General features: G+C 39.3%; 1 protein-coding gene across 2 annotated transcripts in view; it reads left to right on the forward strand.

The window, feature by feature from the left end:
- The window catches only part of HACE1 (HECT domain and ankyrin repeat containing E3 ubiquitin protein ligase 1), a 49847-nt gene extending 40881 nt beyond the window's left edge, over nucleotides 1–8966 (forward strand). For both annotated transcript variants that reach the window (XM_072998370.2, XM_072998372.2), the window contains exons 22-24: nucleotides 77–147; nucleotides 7173–7286; nucleotides 7796–8966. In XM_072998370.2, the coding sequence (XP_072854471.1) occupies nucleotides 77–147; nucleotides 7173–7286; nucleotides 7796–7898 (288 nt within the window). In that variant the 3' untranslated portion in view covers nucleotides 7899–8966. The remainder of the gene's footprint in view (nucleotides 1–76; nucleotides 148–7172; nucleotides 7287–7795) is intronic.
- Nucleotides 8967–18514: the final 9548 nt, after the last annotated feature.

Below are 18514 nucleotides of genomic sequence, written 5' to 3' on the forward strand. Positions count from 1 at the left end.
CCTCTTTTAAACGTGTTCATCTTTAATTAGTATTTAATATTCACCAAAAATGCAAGCTGATTTATTTTCTATCTAGTGGTTTTGGGAAGTTGTAGAAGAACTAACACAGGAAGAACGAGTGTTGCTGTTGCAGTTTGTCACTGGGAGGTGAGTATCCTTTTTAAAAATCGTGGGGAGCTTTGTAGTAGGTATATACAGTATATTACAGAAGTGAGTACACCCCTCATATTTCATAAATATTGAGTATATCTTTTCATCTGACAACACTGAAGAAATGACACTTGGCTACAATGAAAAGCAGTGGGTATACAGCGTGTATAACAGTGTAAATGTGCTGTCCCTTAAAAATAACGCAACACACAGCCATTAATGTCTAAACCGCTCCACTTCCTTTTGAGGAAAGTACTTTCCCCCTCCACTTTCTTGCCAAAAAGCTTCTTTCCCCCGATCCCTCCACCCTCCTTTTTTCCGTGTATAAAACAACCCTCAATTTTTCCTTTAATTATTTTAGGAAAAAGTGTCATTTTATACACGGAAAAATACAGCGAACACTATCAACTAGAAAACAAGATAAGGATCCATCATCCTCTATTTGAGATCTTAGAGGAGTCAACAAGTACATTGATACCAAAAGTTCTTCATGGTAACTCTGGGCTCCAGTTCCGTGTTGCTGTGCAAATGTGATTGGTTCCTGGTGACAGTTCTCAAGGATATATTCTTCCACCTGGCTCATTGTTATTATCTCCATTTTGCCCTCAATGCTACCATTTTCTGAGTTTAAGGTGCCCCCATTCTAGTTAGCCACTACACGAAAGAGCTATATAAATATTTTCAATTCCAGTGGTGGTCTGTTTTCATGTATGAGGCATTACTAATTTTTGAACAATGGTTGCTGGTAGCATACTCAAAAAGATCTGGAGCTCGCCCTTTCCTTCTGCAAAATCTGTCTCCATGTCAGTCCCTGTTTCATCCTGCTTGTATCATACAGTACACAGGGATAGTTCTCAGATTCAAGGTGCAGATATTCTTATCTTTAGCATTTCAAGTGTCTTTTAGCCGTGTCTCTTTCATACCAGCTGACCAATGGCTTCTTAGTTTGATGGTCATCAACAGTCTCAACCAATCCGTTTGTTCACCTTCACTTGTGAGCCCTACAATCCTGGCTGTTGATGTTATAATTGTGGGCTCAATTCCAGTTCAAAACAGCTTGTCATTCCAGAAGTCATCTGTTGTAATCTTGTACAGTGGGGTCTTGACTTGAGAACTTAATCCGTATTGGAAGGCGGTTCTCAAGTCAAAAAGTTCTCAGGTCAAATCTGCATTTCCCATAGGAATGCATTGAAAACCATTTGATCCGTATCTGCTCTTTTCCGTCCATAGAAACTAATGGGAAGCTGCTATTCCGCCTTCGACCACTAGAGGGGGATATTTTGTTTCTTTTTTTCTTAGGTCAAGAAAGGTTCAGGGAAGGCAGGGAAAATACAGTCCAGGCAGTACCAGGCAGTCCGAAGACTGTCTCCCAATCCACTCTCTAAACGCTGGGAGGAGTGAGGAAGCAGACAGGCACCCTTTTCACTGGCCAACAGTTAACTGAAAGTTCAAATTTTGCACTTTCTCTGCCTCCCACGTGGGTTTTTTTCAGTTCTTAACTCAAATCTAAGTATGTAAGTCAAGTCAATATTTTCCTATGAGAGCGGTTCTTAAGTCAAAATGTTCTTAACTCAAGTCGTTCTTAAGTCAAGACCCCACTGTATAGTGAACAATAGATGCCAGAATTCATCTGCACAAATGTAAGATGCTTTTGTGTGAGTTTATGGATAACCACTCAAAGTATTGCAGTTACAGGTAATCAACCTGTCCTTTGTAACATTGTGCTGCGTGTGGCCCTATTGTGAACCTCCCAGCACTACTAGGACACCATTTTACTTTTATACTGATTTTCTTTTATTTAAAAACTTATCTTGGGCCTTGTTGCATTGTTTGTAAGGCTTGGAGAACCTCAGTTCCACCCCAAGCTGCTTTTTAAGGTAGAAAGTATTTTGGATACTAGAACATGCAAGGAGAGTTTTTAATTTAAAAACAGCCAAACAACATGTGAATTTATAAATTAGTAAATTAAGTATTTCATGGGGAAAGGATTTATTATTGTTTTGAGGGGAAATACTAATACAAATGATTTTTAAAAGTTTTTTGAAGTTACAACCTTCACATTATGCCGCTAAGTGATGATTTTTTTTAAAAAAATTGAAAAATAAAATTAAATACCTGTTAGTTTATTTGTTCACACTTCTCCCTTTAAGCCACAGCTCCTTACCGCCTGATCTGCAAATATCAGTACCACTGAGATCACCCATTCCTGATATAATCTCTGTAACACAGAACAAAATCATAACAACATAAGCCTGCTTATAGGTTGCTCAGCCCCTCATGTATGTAGAAGATTGTAAATGAAGAGGGAAAGAGATTTTAAAATACTAGTCAAATCTGAAGCGCCTATCCCTTTTTCTCTCCTCCCCTCTGTCTCTTCTGTTATGAAAGGTTTTTCTATAATTAAGTGCTTTAGTCTTGTGTAAATTAGTCATTCCCCAGTCTCCCGCCAATTCTGTAACATTATTGATCCAAGAGAAGTGAGCTCCGAGAAAAACTCCCTAGAATGATTTTGCCAGAGAGAATAAGGGGGGGTGCCTTGCTGTGGGATGTAGCTGCCTCTCAATTCAGTCCTCAGGTGGCTCACAACTGAGAGCAGCTTAAAACGCCATAAATGAACCCAAATGAAACAGTGGAGTGAGGGCTTGTTGGCACACACAGCCCTCAGGGAAGAAGGACATGAATCCTGCAGTCCCTGACATGGAAGGGAGGCATGGGGGAACTTACAGCCGTCTGTTGATCTACCCTACCTTTCTTCTGTTACGGAACTGAAGGTAGCAGAATAAGTCTCCCAACCAAGGACTGACCAGGATCAGAGTTTCTTATTCAGTAAATATATAGCTATCATTTTGTGTTTCAGGGATTAAAGTTGCATGTTAAATTTACCCTTGCGGCTATATACTAATGGCTGTTTGTTACACTTGAGGAGAACCAATTACTGTACTTCCCGGAATCATATTGCTGATTTATGCTTGCCTATGGTAAGCTGCATAAGTCTTGGTGGCAAATATCCATTTGTCCCTCAATAAAGAGGTGCCACTTGTGATCTGGGGCACACGTGTGATGTAGTCAGGTATTTCCTCGGGAATGCAACCAGCACTTCATGAATGAGGGGTCATTTGCTGCCAGGGCTTTGGGGACTTCCTTTAAACAAAAGTAATTCAGTTAAAGGATTCTGACCATTGTGGCTTTATCAGTTAGAAGTGAATTTATAATCTCTTAGTATCTAAAAGCACCTTCATGAACTAGGAGATTCAAAGTTGTCTGCAGAGAGGTTAGACTTTCTCTATGTTATGTGTAATTAAAAATGGCGTTTTGTCTTACTTGCAAGTTATTGTTATCATGATCACTTCTGTGTAAAGTATTCTGCTCACCGCTTCTTAGGCTTGCATTTCCATAACCCAGCTGCACTGCTTTTTGAAAGGTACATGTGGCTGTATTAATTTTATTCATATTTGATATTCTCTCACAGGCTGATATTAGCTCCTCATATACATGTCTCTATAGTGTGCAGAATTCGGATCATAAGCTTCTTCTAAAACTTGTGTAAATGTTTAGTGCCACTTGGAATGAAAAATCAAATACTCATTTTTCAGCCAGAGACCATCAAATTAATGTTATTGATCCAGTAAAACAAATAACTGGTATAGGTATTATTTTTCAGAAGTCTTCTATCTCTATCTTATGCTCTTCCTTTTGTACTCATTTTGCTGTATATTTATATTGCAGAGTATATTTTCTGTCAATTCCCTGGTTATTGTGGCTTAATTTTTTTTTTAAAATTACTCATTTTTCAAACATTCGTTATGTGCATTTTATTATGTTCTGAAAAATATCAGCAGAAGATAAATGATGGCACTTTGATTATTATTGGGCTTTTGTTTGTGCAGATCAGGAGTGAGTACAGATTTCCCTTCAGGAGAATGTCTGAGAGCCTCAGGTTTCAGGGGACAGAGCTACCACCTCTCAAAATCCAACACCTGCTTTCCTCCCCTTGTGTGTGTGCAAACACGCACACAGACATGCACACACATGCACCATGCTCCTCCTCTCCCTCATACACAAAGAGAGGATTATCTGGCTGGTCATAGGTTTTCAAACTGTTGTCTCTTCCTGTACTTTGGAAGCACCAATCTATCTGGGACCAGACTTGCAAAATGTTATTTATCTTGTCTTTCCACCTTGACGAGGAAGGATCTGTCTCCTTGCTGTCCAAGTAGGGAAGGCATCTGAAACATACTGCAAGTTTTCTCATCTTTGGTAAAAAACTATTACTCTAGCTAGCTGCATAGCTCAGTATCTGAACACCTGGCTGCAGAGTAAGAAATTGGGAGTTCAATTACCCATTGTTCCTTCTGAGAGAAAGAGCCACCCTGTGCAGCCTTGGGCAGAAACCCAAAGCAGGCTACCCACAGAAGAAGGGAATGATAAACCACTTCTGATTACTTCACACTTGAAAAATCTTGGAAAAGTTCACAATAATTTGTGATTATTTGATGACATATTGTTATTATTAAAGTGGGGATACCCAGTTTTTCCCTAAAAGCTATTATAGAGGGTTGTGGAACCCCCTGGAACAGAAATAGACATGGACTAAAGTCCTGGAGTAGGCAAGGATATCAGTGAAAAATTAGTGCTGTGTTTTGGTGAAAACAAATTACTTTCAGTTAGCATACAACTTGTTTGAAATAAATTAATAAATAAAAACCTTTGTTATTACATCAAAATGTAGTGTGGCCATTTACCTGAAACCAATTTTAAAAGACAAACGGGAAATTATTGCTACTCCTAATCTTAATAGATCATCTTAACCGTGGATGGGAAGATAGTTAATGCAGTTTCTTTTCTTAATGGTATTCTCCTTTCACACGAAAGTGATGATGCATTTCTGCATATGTCTTCCAAACAAAACCAGTAATGAGTATTGATGTTCCATGAGTAGCATTTCCTAAATTTATCTTGCAAGGTAGAGTATTTCAACAAGCAGAACTAAAAATGAGTTCCATATTTACTCCAAAGTTGTTGTTACATATTGATGTTGCAGGGTTTTAGCAGTTCAATATAAACTTGGAATCTGGTGCTCTTTATATTGTGTAGAAAGCATTTCTATTGAGTATAGCTTGGTAGTTATGCCTTTTCCTGTGTGGTATTTTCATGTGTGAGCTGTATGTTTCATTCATTTTAATAGTTTCAGTAGATGCTGCAATGAGTATGTTAGCTATGTCTAAAACTGAATGTGTTGCTTTGCCACGGAGATCTTCACCTAATAGCAATTACCAGTCTCGGATTCTCTGACATTTATACAACTTAGTAGGCTACTAAATAGCTTTTATGCAATGAGGAAATGGGGTACCTGCATGTGATGACGAACATACAGGATTGCCAGCAATATTAGTTGCATTTTGATTTTCTTCTTTTTCTTGGCTGGGGCATCTTGCCATGAGAAATGAACTGTCAACTGTGTGTTTCCCCACTACCAGCATTAGTAACAGTGATACTGTGGCGAGGGATGGGAAAACACACCATGGAATAAAGTGTTAGCAATGTTCATCTTTTGAAGCAAACACTGATGTCAAAAAGAGATAGTAGAGATGGTAAGAGGAAACTAGAGATGGGGTTGCCTTTCTTGCCTGCAACTCTGGTTGCTTTCATCCAGACACTGTGAAAGGAAACAAGCTCCATTCAGCTGTTTGGTTCTTACACAGGAAAATGGAATAGGAAGGCTGGAGGCCCTATATTGCTCCCTTCTACCCCATAATCTAATTCATTAAACTGAATGCTATTCATTAACTTGCTGCCTTTGAGAAAACCCCATATTACATATTGTGAATCTTCCAGAAAAATAAATTTTGATGAAGATGGTGAGGAGGATTGAAGCACTTCTTTAGGTTGAAAGTAATTTACAGTAATAATTATATGCCACGGAGTTGATTCTGATGCCACTGGGTTTCCTAGCCCTAAAGTCCTTGGAAGTAGTCTACCATTGCCTCTTTCCGGTGGTCTATCGCTCCTTCCTCTGCAGCTTGCCCAGGGTTACACAGGCTGGCTCTTCTCCCAGCAGGTAGGGTGAAGAATTGAACTTCTGACTCCTGACTCTGCAGCCAGGCATCCAATCCGCTGAGCTCTCCAGTCAGCTTGAAAGTAACTTAAATACCTATTGCCATTCATTTTTCATCACAGTTCTCAGTGTTAAGGTATTATTAGGCCATTGCAGAGTAGCAGCAAGCATAGGACTCAGGAGAACTGGTTTCAAACCTCCATTCAGTCTTGACCTTGGTCTGGTCATGGTCTTGTATCATGAGCTATAAATAGGGGACAAGGATAAACTTGTCCAGATTCATTTGGTGACTCAAGTATGTTTTGGCAACTCAAGTATGTTTTCAGTCCAAAATTCAGAACTTAATTTTTTTTTTTTTAAAAAAAGAAAAGTATTACTCAGTTTTTCTGTAATCTAAAATCCAGGTTGGTTAGAGAGGAACAGCTAGCTTCGCTCCTGACTTGTCGCTTTGCTTATATGAACAGTGATGCTCCTGGAAAAGGTTTCTAGTCACACAAAGGCTATGCACATGTTCATGTTTCCAAGATTTTTCTCACACGTAAAACCTACATCCAAGCCAAAACTTCTCTCTTTATGGTTCATTGGTGGTCATTTGAGCAAAGCAATGAAAGAAGGGGCAAGGCTAGCTTTTCCTGTGTAACTAGATTAATGATTACAGAATCTAAGATAGGAAAGAAAGGCTGACACAATTGAGTATTACAGGTAAAAATGAAAGCATAAATGCTTGCTGAATGGCAATTGGTATTGCATTCTTTTATAGTTATTTGCACATTCCATTTGAAAATCTCTGCTTGATTTTTGTCTGAGTGCAGAGGATCTGGCTCAGCAGGATTTTTTAATAAAAGAGATTGGTACACATTGATGAAATTCCTTTTAAACATTAGGTGGAAGTCTAAATGTGCATGCTAATGTCTTAAAACCACATGTATCCCCTCTTATTTATGTCTTATTTCTAAAATTTTTTCAGTTCCAGGGTACCCCATGGTGGCTTTGCCCATATAATGGGGGGTAGTGGGCTGCAAAATTTTACCATTGCAGCTGTGCCATATACACCAAACCTCTTGCCCACATCAAGTACATGGTAAGTGAAACAGCTTCATTTAAGAACAGAACTTTTCATTGTTTTTTTTCTTTGTGAGAGAGGGTAGGAGCTCTTCAAAGAACAGAGGCACACTCTTGCATAATCTCATCATGAAATGCCTCTGGTCAATATCATTAGCCAGTACAGAACTGGCCTTCAGTCACAAACTATATGTAGTTCAATTATTTCTTCCATAGTGATGACATTGAAAAAAAAATCGAAGTACTGCAGTCTAGTTTTAATGTGCAGCAATGTAGCATCGCTAAAGGACACTTCATCTTAAATTGCTATATTGCTTTTTATTTTAAGCTGGAAGGAATATATTTCTCTGAATAGTAAAAGGAGCTGCAATGCAGCAGCGTGTTTTCTTCTAGTATACTTCGTTTTCCAGGGATCTGAATGCAGATTTGGGAACTAAGTGCAATTTTGAAAGTACAAGTAAAACAGTTTTTTTTAAAAAAAAAGCTAGTCATATCTTAAATTGGGACTTCCCCCCCCTCCCTTTTCAGTATCAACATGCTGAAGCTTCCAGAGTATCCAAAGAAAGAAATCCTGAAGGACAGGCTTCTTGTGGCATTACATTGCGGAAGCTATGGTTATACAATGGCATAATGAAGTTGGACAACATCTCTGGTTGCTGAAATTCCAATTCAGAGTGGCAGAAGTAATTTAGCAGCCTGTCAATAGACGGAGGTGATGATTAGAAAATAGTCTTGATTTGCATTCCGCAGGCGTGGTCAGCTTTCACAAGATGGAAAGGATTCAGTGTTTCTTCTTTCTCTATGTCATCCTATGTCTAAGACACTGTTTCATGGTATAAATTCAAGACGCATTGTACCTTCAGTTTTTAAATGATGGTTCTGTATTAAACCCGGCATGTGTCCCACTTCCATCTCTAAATCAGATTTTTTTCCCCCTCTCTCCCAGTGTAATTCTGTTGTTATTTCAACAGCTGTACGTCTTTGTGTTTGCCTTTCCAAGCAGAGATTGCAGTTCAGTACTCTGTACCATGTGTCAAATCAGGATTTTTTAGGCATGGCCACCAGAAATTTTCAGTACTGCCATTGAATCACTGGTTTGCTCCACTGGGGTCTATACATTCCTTGGCCTTGCCTATGGCCATGGTTAAACAACAGTTTGAAATCCACTGGGTAGATGGAAGAAGTATCTCTTCCACTGAAGTGGTAGGAAGGAAGAGCAAGCACTGGTAACTGATGCAAAGGTGCAGCTGCTGCCTTTGACCATGTGTCTTCTTGCATGCAAAAAAGTGCCATTTATTTATTTATTTATCCTTCGGAAAACATTGTACAAACGGGGGGGGGGGAAAGTATGCAAAATACAAAATATTATGTATTTTTTCTTGCTTCTCTTAAAAGAAAAAAAATTGCAAGAATTTTTTTAGGTTTGTAGTATTTTAATATCTATCCGAACATTTTTTTAAGGTTATTCCTTTATTGGTAAAGAAGTAAACTTCTGATGGGGAGGGAAATTCCTCATAATAATTTCAAATGTATATCATAGTTGAACATCTCTGAAGTATTTGTCATTCAACATTCCTTCTAGACTTGTTTATTTTTAAAGGAATAAATCCTTTTGTTTATGGAATGCACTTTCTCATGCTAAGCTGTATGGAAACTTTACATTAAAGTCAAATACTTTATTTTAACATGCTACTGATAAGCTGTGTTTGTCATTCCTTTTTCAGTGCTCCTTCTAGCAGTATGTGAGGAGACACATTTGCTTTTTGAACCGGGGCAGGCATAGTGGTTTTCATTGGTGCTGTGGAGAATGTGTTAAGGCCAGGATGTGAGTGCTGTTGGACATTTCCCCTTTCACTTTATAGTAAAATATACTTACAAGGAAGTGTTTTAGCCCAAATAAGTTTCTTCTGAAAAGCTTAGGGTCAGACTGAGAAACAACCCATCACATACAGTCATGTGAAAAAGAAATCTTTGAATTCTATGGTTTTAATATACCAGGACATAATAAAAATCATCTGGTCCTTAGCAGGTCTGAAAACTAGGTAATGTATTTTTGCGTGTGTAATACGCCCCCACGTATAAGATGCACTCCCCCACTTTTCTAACCCAGAATTTCTTTTTTTGCAAGAAAGTGGAGGAGGAAGACAGGGATCAAAGCACTTTTATTCCTGCTTCCCCCCCCCCCACTTTCTTGCAAAGGAAGTGCTTCCTCCCTCTACTTTATTCAGAAGAAAGTGGAGGGGGAAAGCAGTTTCCTCGCAAGAAAGCACTTTTTTTGTGAGGAAAGTGCTTGCCCTCTCCACTTTTTTGCGAAAGTGGAGGGGGAAAGCAGGAATCAAAGTGCTTTGATGATTCCTGCTTTCCCCCTCCATTTTCTTGTGAAGAAAGTGGAGGGGGAAAGCAGGTATCAAAGCGCTTTGATCCATCCTCCCTGTTACTTCTGTGTATAAGATGACCAAAATTTTTTATTCTAAATATTTTAGAGAAAAGTATCATCTTATACACGGAAAAATATGGTAAATACAACCTCTAATGAATACCGTGTCATGATTTATTTTACAAAACCGAAACCAAAATGGAGAAACCATGTGTGGGAAAACTAAGTACAACCTTACTGCTTCTATAGGAATTTGAAAAAAGACAACATACAAACAGTATTCAGGCCCACCATAAAAATACAACAAATGTTATGGTCACCAAAGGACGAAAGGGACCCCCTCACCCCTGCAGGAGTATACTGGATACCTTGCAGTTGTGGCCAGGTATATATTGGGACCACAAAATACAGCATCCACACCAGAATCAAAGAACATGAAAAACATTGCACATTAAAACAACCGGAAAAATTGGCAGTAGCTGAACATGCTTTGAAACAAGCTGGACATGAAATCCTGTTTCAACATATAAAAGTACTGGACAAGCAATCATTATGTTAGACTACACAGAAGCCAGTGAAATCCACAAACATCAGCGTAGCTTCAACAAAAAAGAAGAAAGTCTATATCTCAAGAAAGCCTGGCTCCCAGCACTGAAAAATACAGTCTGCAAAAAGGTCAGTGAACTCTACCTAGCCACAAGGACTGGTGATTACTACACACAATAGACTAGCTAACAATACCCATCAATCACAGTGACGGATCATCTCCCCCTTATCACAACAATACACCCATAACAGAAAACACCCTGATCACCATAATCACCTAATCTTCTGAAAGGGACAAAAAGCTGATCCCACAGCTACAAATACTTAGCTATCCCACACACTACACCAGAACACAGACAGCATTCTAACTCCTATCCTCTGAAGATGCCAGCCACAGAGACTTGTGAAACGTTAAGAAGAAAAACCTCCAGAACATAGCCAAACACGGAAAAACCTTCAACAGCCAGAATAGAAAGAATCAAGGCTTGGATAAAATAATCTGTTGCCTGATAAAATTCTTTGTGAAGCTATTTTTTGACTAGTTGGAATAACCTAGGAAGAACAGAAAGATGACTAGTCAGTGGATAGATTCATTCATCAAACCGGTGCAGGGCTTTGGGGAATATGTACTGTGTGGTAGCACAATGTCTGATCCTCTTGTATACTCTGGGAAAGAACTAGTGGATGCACACACTTAGGCTGTTGTTTGGAGCAAAATAGCAAGTGGAGCACCAGTGTCAAAACTCACAAGCTTTCTTGTGGCAGTAGCCTTGGCAGCAGTGATGCAGGGCAAAGAAACCAAATAGGCTTTTTATGGTACTGGTCGAGAGCTACTGGTATACAGTGGTAACTCGCAAGACGAACGCCTTGTGGCACGAAAAACCCGCTAGACGAATGGGTCTGGCTAGGGTTTTTTGTGCCTCGCAAGACAAATGTTCCTATGGCCCTGCTTCACAAGATGAATGTCTTTTTACCTGCTGAGCAAGCCCCAGGAGGCTTCTGAAAGCGGCACTTTGCTGTGGGGGGAGGGGGTGGTGGCGGGGGGCAGACCCGCCCCCTCACACACTCAGTGCTGCTTTCAAAGGTCTCCCACCAGTCTTCCCAGCACCATGGGAGGACTGGCGGGGGACATCTGAAAGTGGTGCTGGGGGCAGGCCACCCCCCCATGGCAGGAGGGAGGGGGAGGGCCTTTCAGAGGATGATTCTGGCAGAAGCGGTGAGATCCAGCTGATGTCCACCACTGGATTCTGTCTATTATCTGTGGAGCACAGAAGCAACTACAGTGTGGTTCCTTCCATTGCTGTGAAGATTTAAAACCAGTGCAATTCATGGAAAAGGTATTGTGGGGAGAGCTTGGACATAACAGCACAATCATCCAACTGTCTTTTTCAAAAGTGCACACTCAGGTTTTGCTTCCTCACCTGGAGACCTGGGGAAGAACAAAAATGCTGTAAGACTTCAGTTGGCACCCTGGTGGCAGTTTTGTGATACATGCTCATGTCTTTGGGTATTAATCGACATAGATACAGCACATCAGCGTGGGCACCAGATGGCTCCTTTTTGTGGTCTGTGTGACTCACTTAATCTGGTTTTAAAACTGAATATGGAATTCTAGGCCTCTATATCTCCTGCCAGCCAAATACTGCTTCCTGCCAGAACTCCCAGAATTCCCATCTGAAATCTACAGGGCACAGAACTCTGGCAACATTCTGTGGTATTTTAATCGAAGCCTGGTTGCCTCTACAGGTTGTGGGTATAAGACCTCACTGCTCTGCCCATCTCCTCTTTAAGTACTTGTGACTGTTGATGCCAAGAGTTCAGTGGCTGAGTTTTCTGGAGAGCACAGCTATTCATCAGGATTATTAGGATTCTCTGGGGATAGCTTCAATGTACTGATTGCCTTTGACACATCAGTTTGCTTAGATTAAAAGAAAATTGCTACTGTCTGGTTGAATTTTAAACACTTCAGAGAGAGGAAAAAGAACCCTAGAAACAGTTTCATATATAAAGCACCCTACCACATTATACATGGCTGGAAAGAGAACTGATTTAATGGTAACACCTGCTAATCACTCAGTAAAATTTTTTTGATGAGTGTGTAAGATTTGTTCAAATACTTTGGTGCTGCTTTTCAAGGACATATACTAATAATTTTAGTTTATCATCTCAGTTAGTCCAGGATGGAGAACATTGGGATGTAGGCAGGCTCTTTGATCTACTGGACATGTGCAAATTGGATTACAAAAAGCTTAGATCTGAATTCCTGCACTGAGCAGGGGGACGGACTTGATAGCCTTATAGGCTCCTTCCAACTCAATTATTTTATGATTCTAATTCTCCCCGTTCCCCTACAAACTCAATACTATCTCTTGCACTGTTTCTCTGAAGCAGATTGGGATGATGGTGGGGGGTACATGTGGAGAAACAGGAAATCAATGAAAACTGTCTGTGAAAGCAAGCACTGGATTCAAAGGGAACATATAGTACTGGATAGAACCCTGTGCTTTAAACCCCTGATAAAACATCATAGGATTTTTAAAAAGAGCACATAAGGTTAGACTGATTAGATTTAAAAACCATCCATTTCTATTTGGCCCCAGCTTTAAAGCCCATTTAAACAAGAAAGCTTTTGGTTGAGTTTCTGCATCTGTTGTATTGCTTGGGGTTAAAGCAGAGGCAAATCCAAATTCACAGACCAAGTACTCTTGAAACTGTTTCCAGGACAGTTTCATATGGTGTATTCTGGCTCAAGAACATCTGATTGTATCCCTGCTTCAGTTATAGTATAATCAGCGTTTGCTCTGGGTTGGTTTTTTTTTTTTTTAAAAAAAACTTGCTCAAAATGCAAATGTGTTGCCGTGAACAGCAGCAGCACAGCAACTAGCTTTGTTCTTCATATTGCTGAAGCTACCCAGAGACGGGATGGGCAAACTGAGTGCAGCCCTCAGTTGCTGGATTACAATAGGTGATTACAATAGGCTACCCTTTACCCTGTCAACCTAGACCTTTGGCACTGTTTTCTACTAATTGAACCCCAGTCCTTTAACCACAGCATAAGGATCACTTACATGTCTGTGTTTGCTTCTAATTAGAGAACATCTAAGAGGGCAGAAGTTATAGACTCATGCATGTAAGCAACAGTGATTAGGCCAGTTCTAGTACAAATAGCTGCAAAAATGAAACAAATTATCTGATAGACTTTATCTTAATTGGTACATTAAAGCTGAAGCTTAAGAATTTAAGAGGAAGCTGCATCACGGTAGCAAACATTAGTCAGCATATGGCTAGATGCTGAATAGCCATGCTCCAGTTACTGCTAGGGCCACCATCTGTGCACCAGTTAGGCAGCGTGCTCTACGAAATGGGAGAGTTGAGGGCACAAGCTGCCATGGCTCGTGCCATAAGGAGACGTGAAAGTTCTGATACTGGTGCTCCATTTCTGTCTTGCTCCAAATAGCAGCCAAACTGTGTGACTCGCCAGCTGTCTCCCAAGTAGTGCCCTTCCTTTGTTTGAGCTTCTTGGGTGTGTGGAAATGGCACAAGCACAAGGTGCATACGGACATATTTTGTTAATGTACTTTTTATAGTGTTATCAACTTCTTTGGCATGATTGGAACAGAAAAGGAAGAAGGACCTCCATTTTCCTTGGAAACCTCAGTAGGCCATGGAGGTTGGAGCTGTTCGGAACAAGCAGCTTCACTTTTTGCCCCCCCCCCTTCTTCCTACTGTATTGGAGAAGCTGCATATTCATAGTCATATCCATGATCTACTCCATAATAGCCACAATGCTGATTGATTGATTGATTGATTGATTGATTGATTGATTGATTGATTGATTGATTGATTGATTGATTGATTAACCGACCGACCGACCGACCGACCGACCGACCGACCGATTGATTGATTGATTGGATTTCTATCCTGCCCATCTAGAGCAAAGGTCTATTCCGGGCAGTTTACAAATTTAAAAATAAAACCAAAAACATATATTCTAGGTGCAAGATGGCAAAGTATACGAAATTAAGATATGGCAGGAGGGAAAGATTGCTCAAATAGCCAGGTTTTAAGTTTATTCCTGAAAACATCCAGAGAGGGACCCAGGTGGATCTCTACTGGTAAGTTGTTCCAAAGGCAAGGGGCCACTGCCGAGAAGGCCCTGTTTCTTCCTAATATACATTCTAGTCCCAAAGAAAGGAGAGATCAAAGTGCAGTAACTATAAGACAATTCCATAAATTCTCCATGCATGCAAAGGTAATGTTTAAGATGTTGCAAGCAAAGACTTTTACCATACATGAAGTAAGAAATAGAAGATGTTCAGGCTAGATTCTAAAAACAAAGAGGCACTAGAGATCATATTGTGAATATATGTTGATTACTGGAATGTACCAAACAATTCCAGAAGAAAATCCACCTGTGCATTGTTCTAAAAGAAATAGTGCTGCAACATCTGATTGTCCTAATGCACCACCTATATGCTGGACAAGACACTATGGTAGCACATGCAGCAATAGGATGTTTTCCCATGTGTGCAGGTATCAGGCAAAGGTAGGTTTTTATCTCACAATGTACTCAATCTGTATGCAGAACAAAATATGCTGCTTATATAGACAATGTGAGAAGTTGTTTAAAGAGTGAAAATTGATGCAAGACATTAATAAGCCATGGTGAAGAAAAACTGGAAGAATTTCTAAACCATCTCGATAGCATCCACCCAAATATACAATTCACCGTGGAAAAAGAAATAGAGGGCAAATTCCCTTTAATAGATGTCATGATAATAAGCAAACCTGACCTCCTATTGGGACACAAGGTCTACATAAAACCCACCCACACAGACCAGTACCTACACAAAAACTCCAACCTTCACCCACGACAAAAAGAGGCATAATCAAACACTGGTAGACTGTGCAAATCAGAACTGTGAAGCTCAATTTCTCAGCATCGAACTCAACCATCTGAATTGAGCCCTACAGGCAAATGGCTATTCCAAAAATGAAATCACGAGCCATCAAACTGAGAAAACAACACCAAGCTGAAGAAGAAAAACAGCCAGCCACAAATAAAGTATTTCTGCCATACATCTAAGGTGTCATGGACCACATGGGGAAACTTTTGAAAAAACACAACCTACAAACAGTATTCAGGCCCACCATAAAAATATAACAAATGTTACAGTCAGCAAAGGATGAAAGGGACCTCTGACCCCTGCACAAGTACACTGGATACCTTGCAGTTGTAGCCAGGTATATATTGGTACCACAAAATGTAGCATCCGCAACAGAATCAAAGAATATGAAAGACACTGCACATTAAAACAACCGTAAAAATTGGCAGTAGCTGAACCTGCCCTGAAACAAGCTGGACATGGAATCCTATCTCAAAACAGAGAAGTACTGGACAACACCAGCAATCATTATGTTAGACTAAACAGGAAGCCATTGAAATCCACAAACATCAGCTCAGCTTCAACAGAAAAGAATGTCTAAATCTCAAGAAAGCCTGGTGTAGTGTTTCCCTTTATTATGTCAATGGTTCATTTTTGTTATGTTAATTGTTCATGCATATTTATGTTGCTGAGAGGCAGAGCCAGGAGAGATGTGATAAGAGGTGGAGCCTGAGAGAGAGTAAGGGGGAGAGTACAAGTAGTGTGAGAAAGTGGAGAAGAGGATAGAGTGTGGAGTTTGGGGAAATCTGAGAGGTGATTAGTTAGGAGTGTATTATCAAATAGAAGTGTATTATCAAATATTATCAAATAGATAGAATTATAAATTTACCTAAAGAAGATATTCATGAATCACTATCAATTTCTGTAATCAATAATGAAAAGTTATATTTAAAAGACTTTGAAGTGTGGACCTGAATCTTATTCTTCCTGAAGTAAAAAAGTGTAAAAGCAGAATTATTGTTGAAAATTAAGAAGACAAAAATCACAACTCTACAATAATTACATCACAATAAAGAAATCAAATTTGTTAAAGATTTTTGTATGATTTGGTTTCATCAACAATCAAAACAGACTGCAGCCAAGACATCAGAAGAATACTGCGAATGAGTAGGGTATCTATAAAGGAATTAGAAAACATTCTCAGGAGTAAATATGTATCACTGGATATCAAGCTCAAGATAATCTATACTATGGTTGTTCTAATTGCTGTGAAAGCTGGACATAAAGAAACAAGAAAAAAAAACAGAAAAACTCATTTAAAATATAGAGTTGGAGGGGAGTTTTATGGATGCCATGGACCAATAAGAAAAATAGATGGGCTTGTGTGTGCTAGATCAGAACAATCCCAAACTCCCTCTAGAAGCTAAAATACCTAGCATACTTTGGGCACATCGTGAGACTCACTGAAACAGTAATACTAGGAAAAGTTGAAGGCAGGAGGAAAAGAGGAAGAACAAATATGACATGGATTGATTTGATAACAGAAGCTTTAGTTTTGAGGCTATGAGACCTGAGCAGAGCTATTAATGATGAAAACATTTAGAGGTCAGGAATTTATAAGATCACTAAATGTTCAAAGCAATTTGATGGTATATAACAACAGGAGCATTGATACTGACTGTGCATCACCATAAGCTCTTTTAGAGTAGTATTAGTGATAAGGTAAAGTTTTTAGCCTTTGGCAATTTCTAAACATCAAAATAGGTTGCTTGCCTCCAACTAAGTTTCTTTGAATAGTTATCAGTGAACTCATGATTCACCTTCTTCCTTCATTTGCTGTCACTGCTGCATGTTCTTGTTTCTGCTGCAACTGTTGCTTTTTGGTGGCCAAGGAAATGAACTAAAATATGGAAGGCATGCCTAGTCATATGCACTAGGGATGGTCAAATCTACCACCAGAATGCCCGTACTCAGCTTTACAGGTTTGTGAAGTGCTTTACACAGGTACAGAAGAAACTCATGTGCAGAAGTTCAAGATCACCGCTCAAAGAATTACTGCCGCAGGTAAGGAAGTAGTGAATCAATGTTACTTTGTAAAGATTTATAGAAAGCACGGAGCTATTTGGGAGATACTACAGGCTTATCAAGCAGCTGCAAATGTACCTTGCTTCTTTTCTCTCTAGAGCCATCAAAAAGTTGACAAGGTCAGGAAGACTTTTGCTTATTCATGGGAAAATGTAAGTTATAGGAGGCAGCAAATTACCTAAGGAAACAAACTCTACTGCCTGCAGCTGAGAGCCAGCAGAATCACACAGTAGGTTAGCCAGGTGGAAATTATACCACACATCTGCTTTTCTTAGCATTAGGGAAAAGCTTTTACCCCTAGATACTTGGGAAACATACAGCAAATGTTCACTTCTGGGTCTGAAGGACACATCAGCTAAATGAGCTACAGCAAGAAGTTTTAACCGTGATGTGGTTTCAATGATATCTAGGTATGTGATTCTTGTTTTGAATACACAAGTTAATGAGTTCACTGTCTACAAAAAAAGGGACATGACTTGTTTTGTGTATGAATGTGTGTCTCAAGGCTTTTATTAGATTCCAGCCCCTCCCCATTAAACCTATATCTTGCTTCTTAAAGCTTGAAGTTTGCAGGTGAGTTGAAAATATAGCTGTCTAAGAACACAGAAATCATCAGATTATCTACAGCATATAAAGAAGATGTCATAAAGGAAAGAATATTAATATTATAAGCTAAGAACTATTCAACTAAAAGCTTTTTTAAAAATTATTTTAAAATGCTATACAAAAGCAATAAAATCATAATTCTCTAAAATAACATGCACATCAAGAGCATCAGATGGTATTACTAAATTAAATTAATACATCTCTCCATAGGTCAACATGAAAGGTTGTGGGATCACTGAAGGAATCGGTATAATTATTACAGTACTGAATAAAAGGAAGCAAAGTTTTGCAAAATGATTCTTTATTGGAACTCTGGTACATTAATTGTAAGCATGCAGTGAGGTTTCCCATCTATGCTAATTTCCATACTCTAGATTCCTAAGCACTTATTGAAATTTCGACAGCTGCTTTCCAAGACCAAGCAATCGTTTGTCTAAATGCCTTCTCAAATAGCCATGTGATAACAAATTACATAAAAGAACGTAATGATGACAGTTCGTCTGGAATTAGACAGCGTGGGAGCTGTCACAGACAAAGGTCCTACTGTTACATAACTGTGACATCTGGAGCAAGGCTTAGATGTTAAGCAGAACATAGTCTTATTCAGTAATACAGCATCCAGGTGGTCTAAATGTATAATGAAGGAGAATGACCTGGGCTTCTGGCACTGTCATTCCTTTGCTCACACAAAGTGACAGGTCAGAAGAGGGAAGATCTATCCATCTCTGAATGCTATTCACATGATCC

This window comes from Pogona vitticeps, chromosome 1 (assembly GCF_051106095.1).
Source record: "Pogona vitticeps strain Pit_001003342236 chromosome 1, PviZW2.1, whole genome shotgun sequence".
Taxonomy (NCBI): Eukaryota; Metazoa; Chordata; class Lepidosauria; order Squamata; family Agamidae; genus Pogona; species Pogona vitticeps.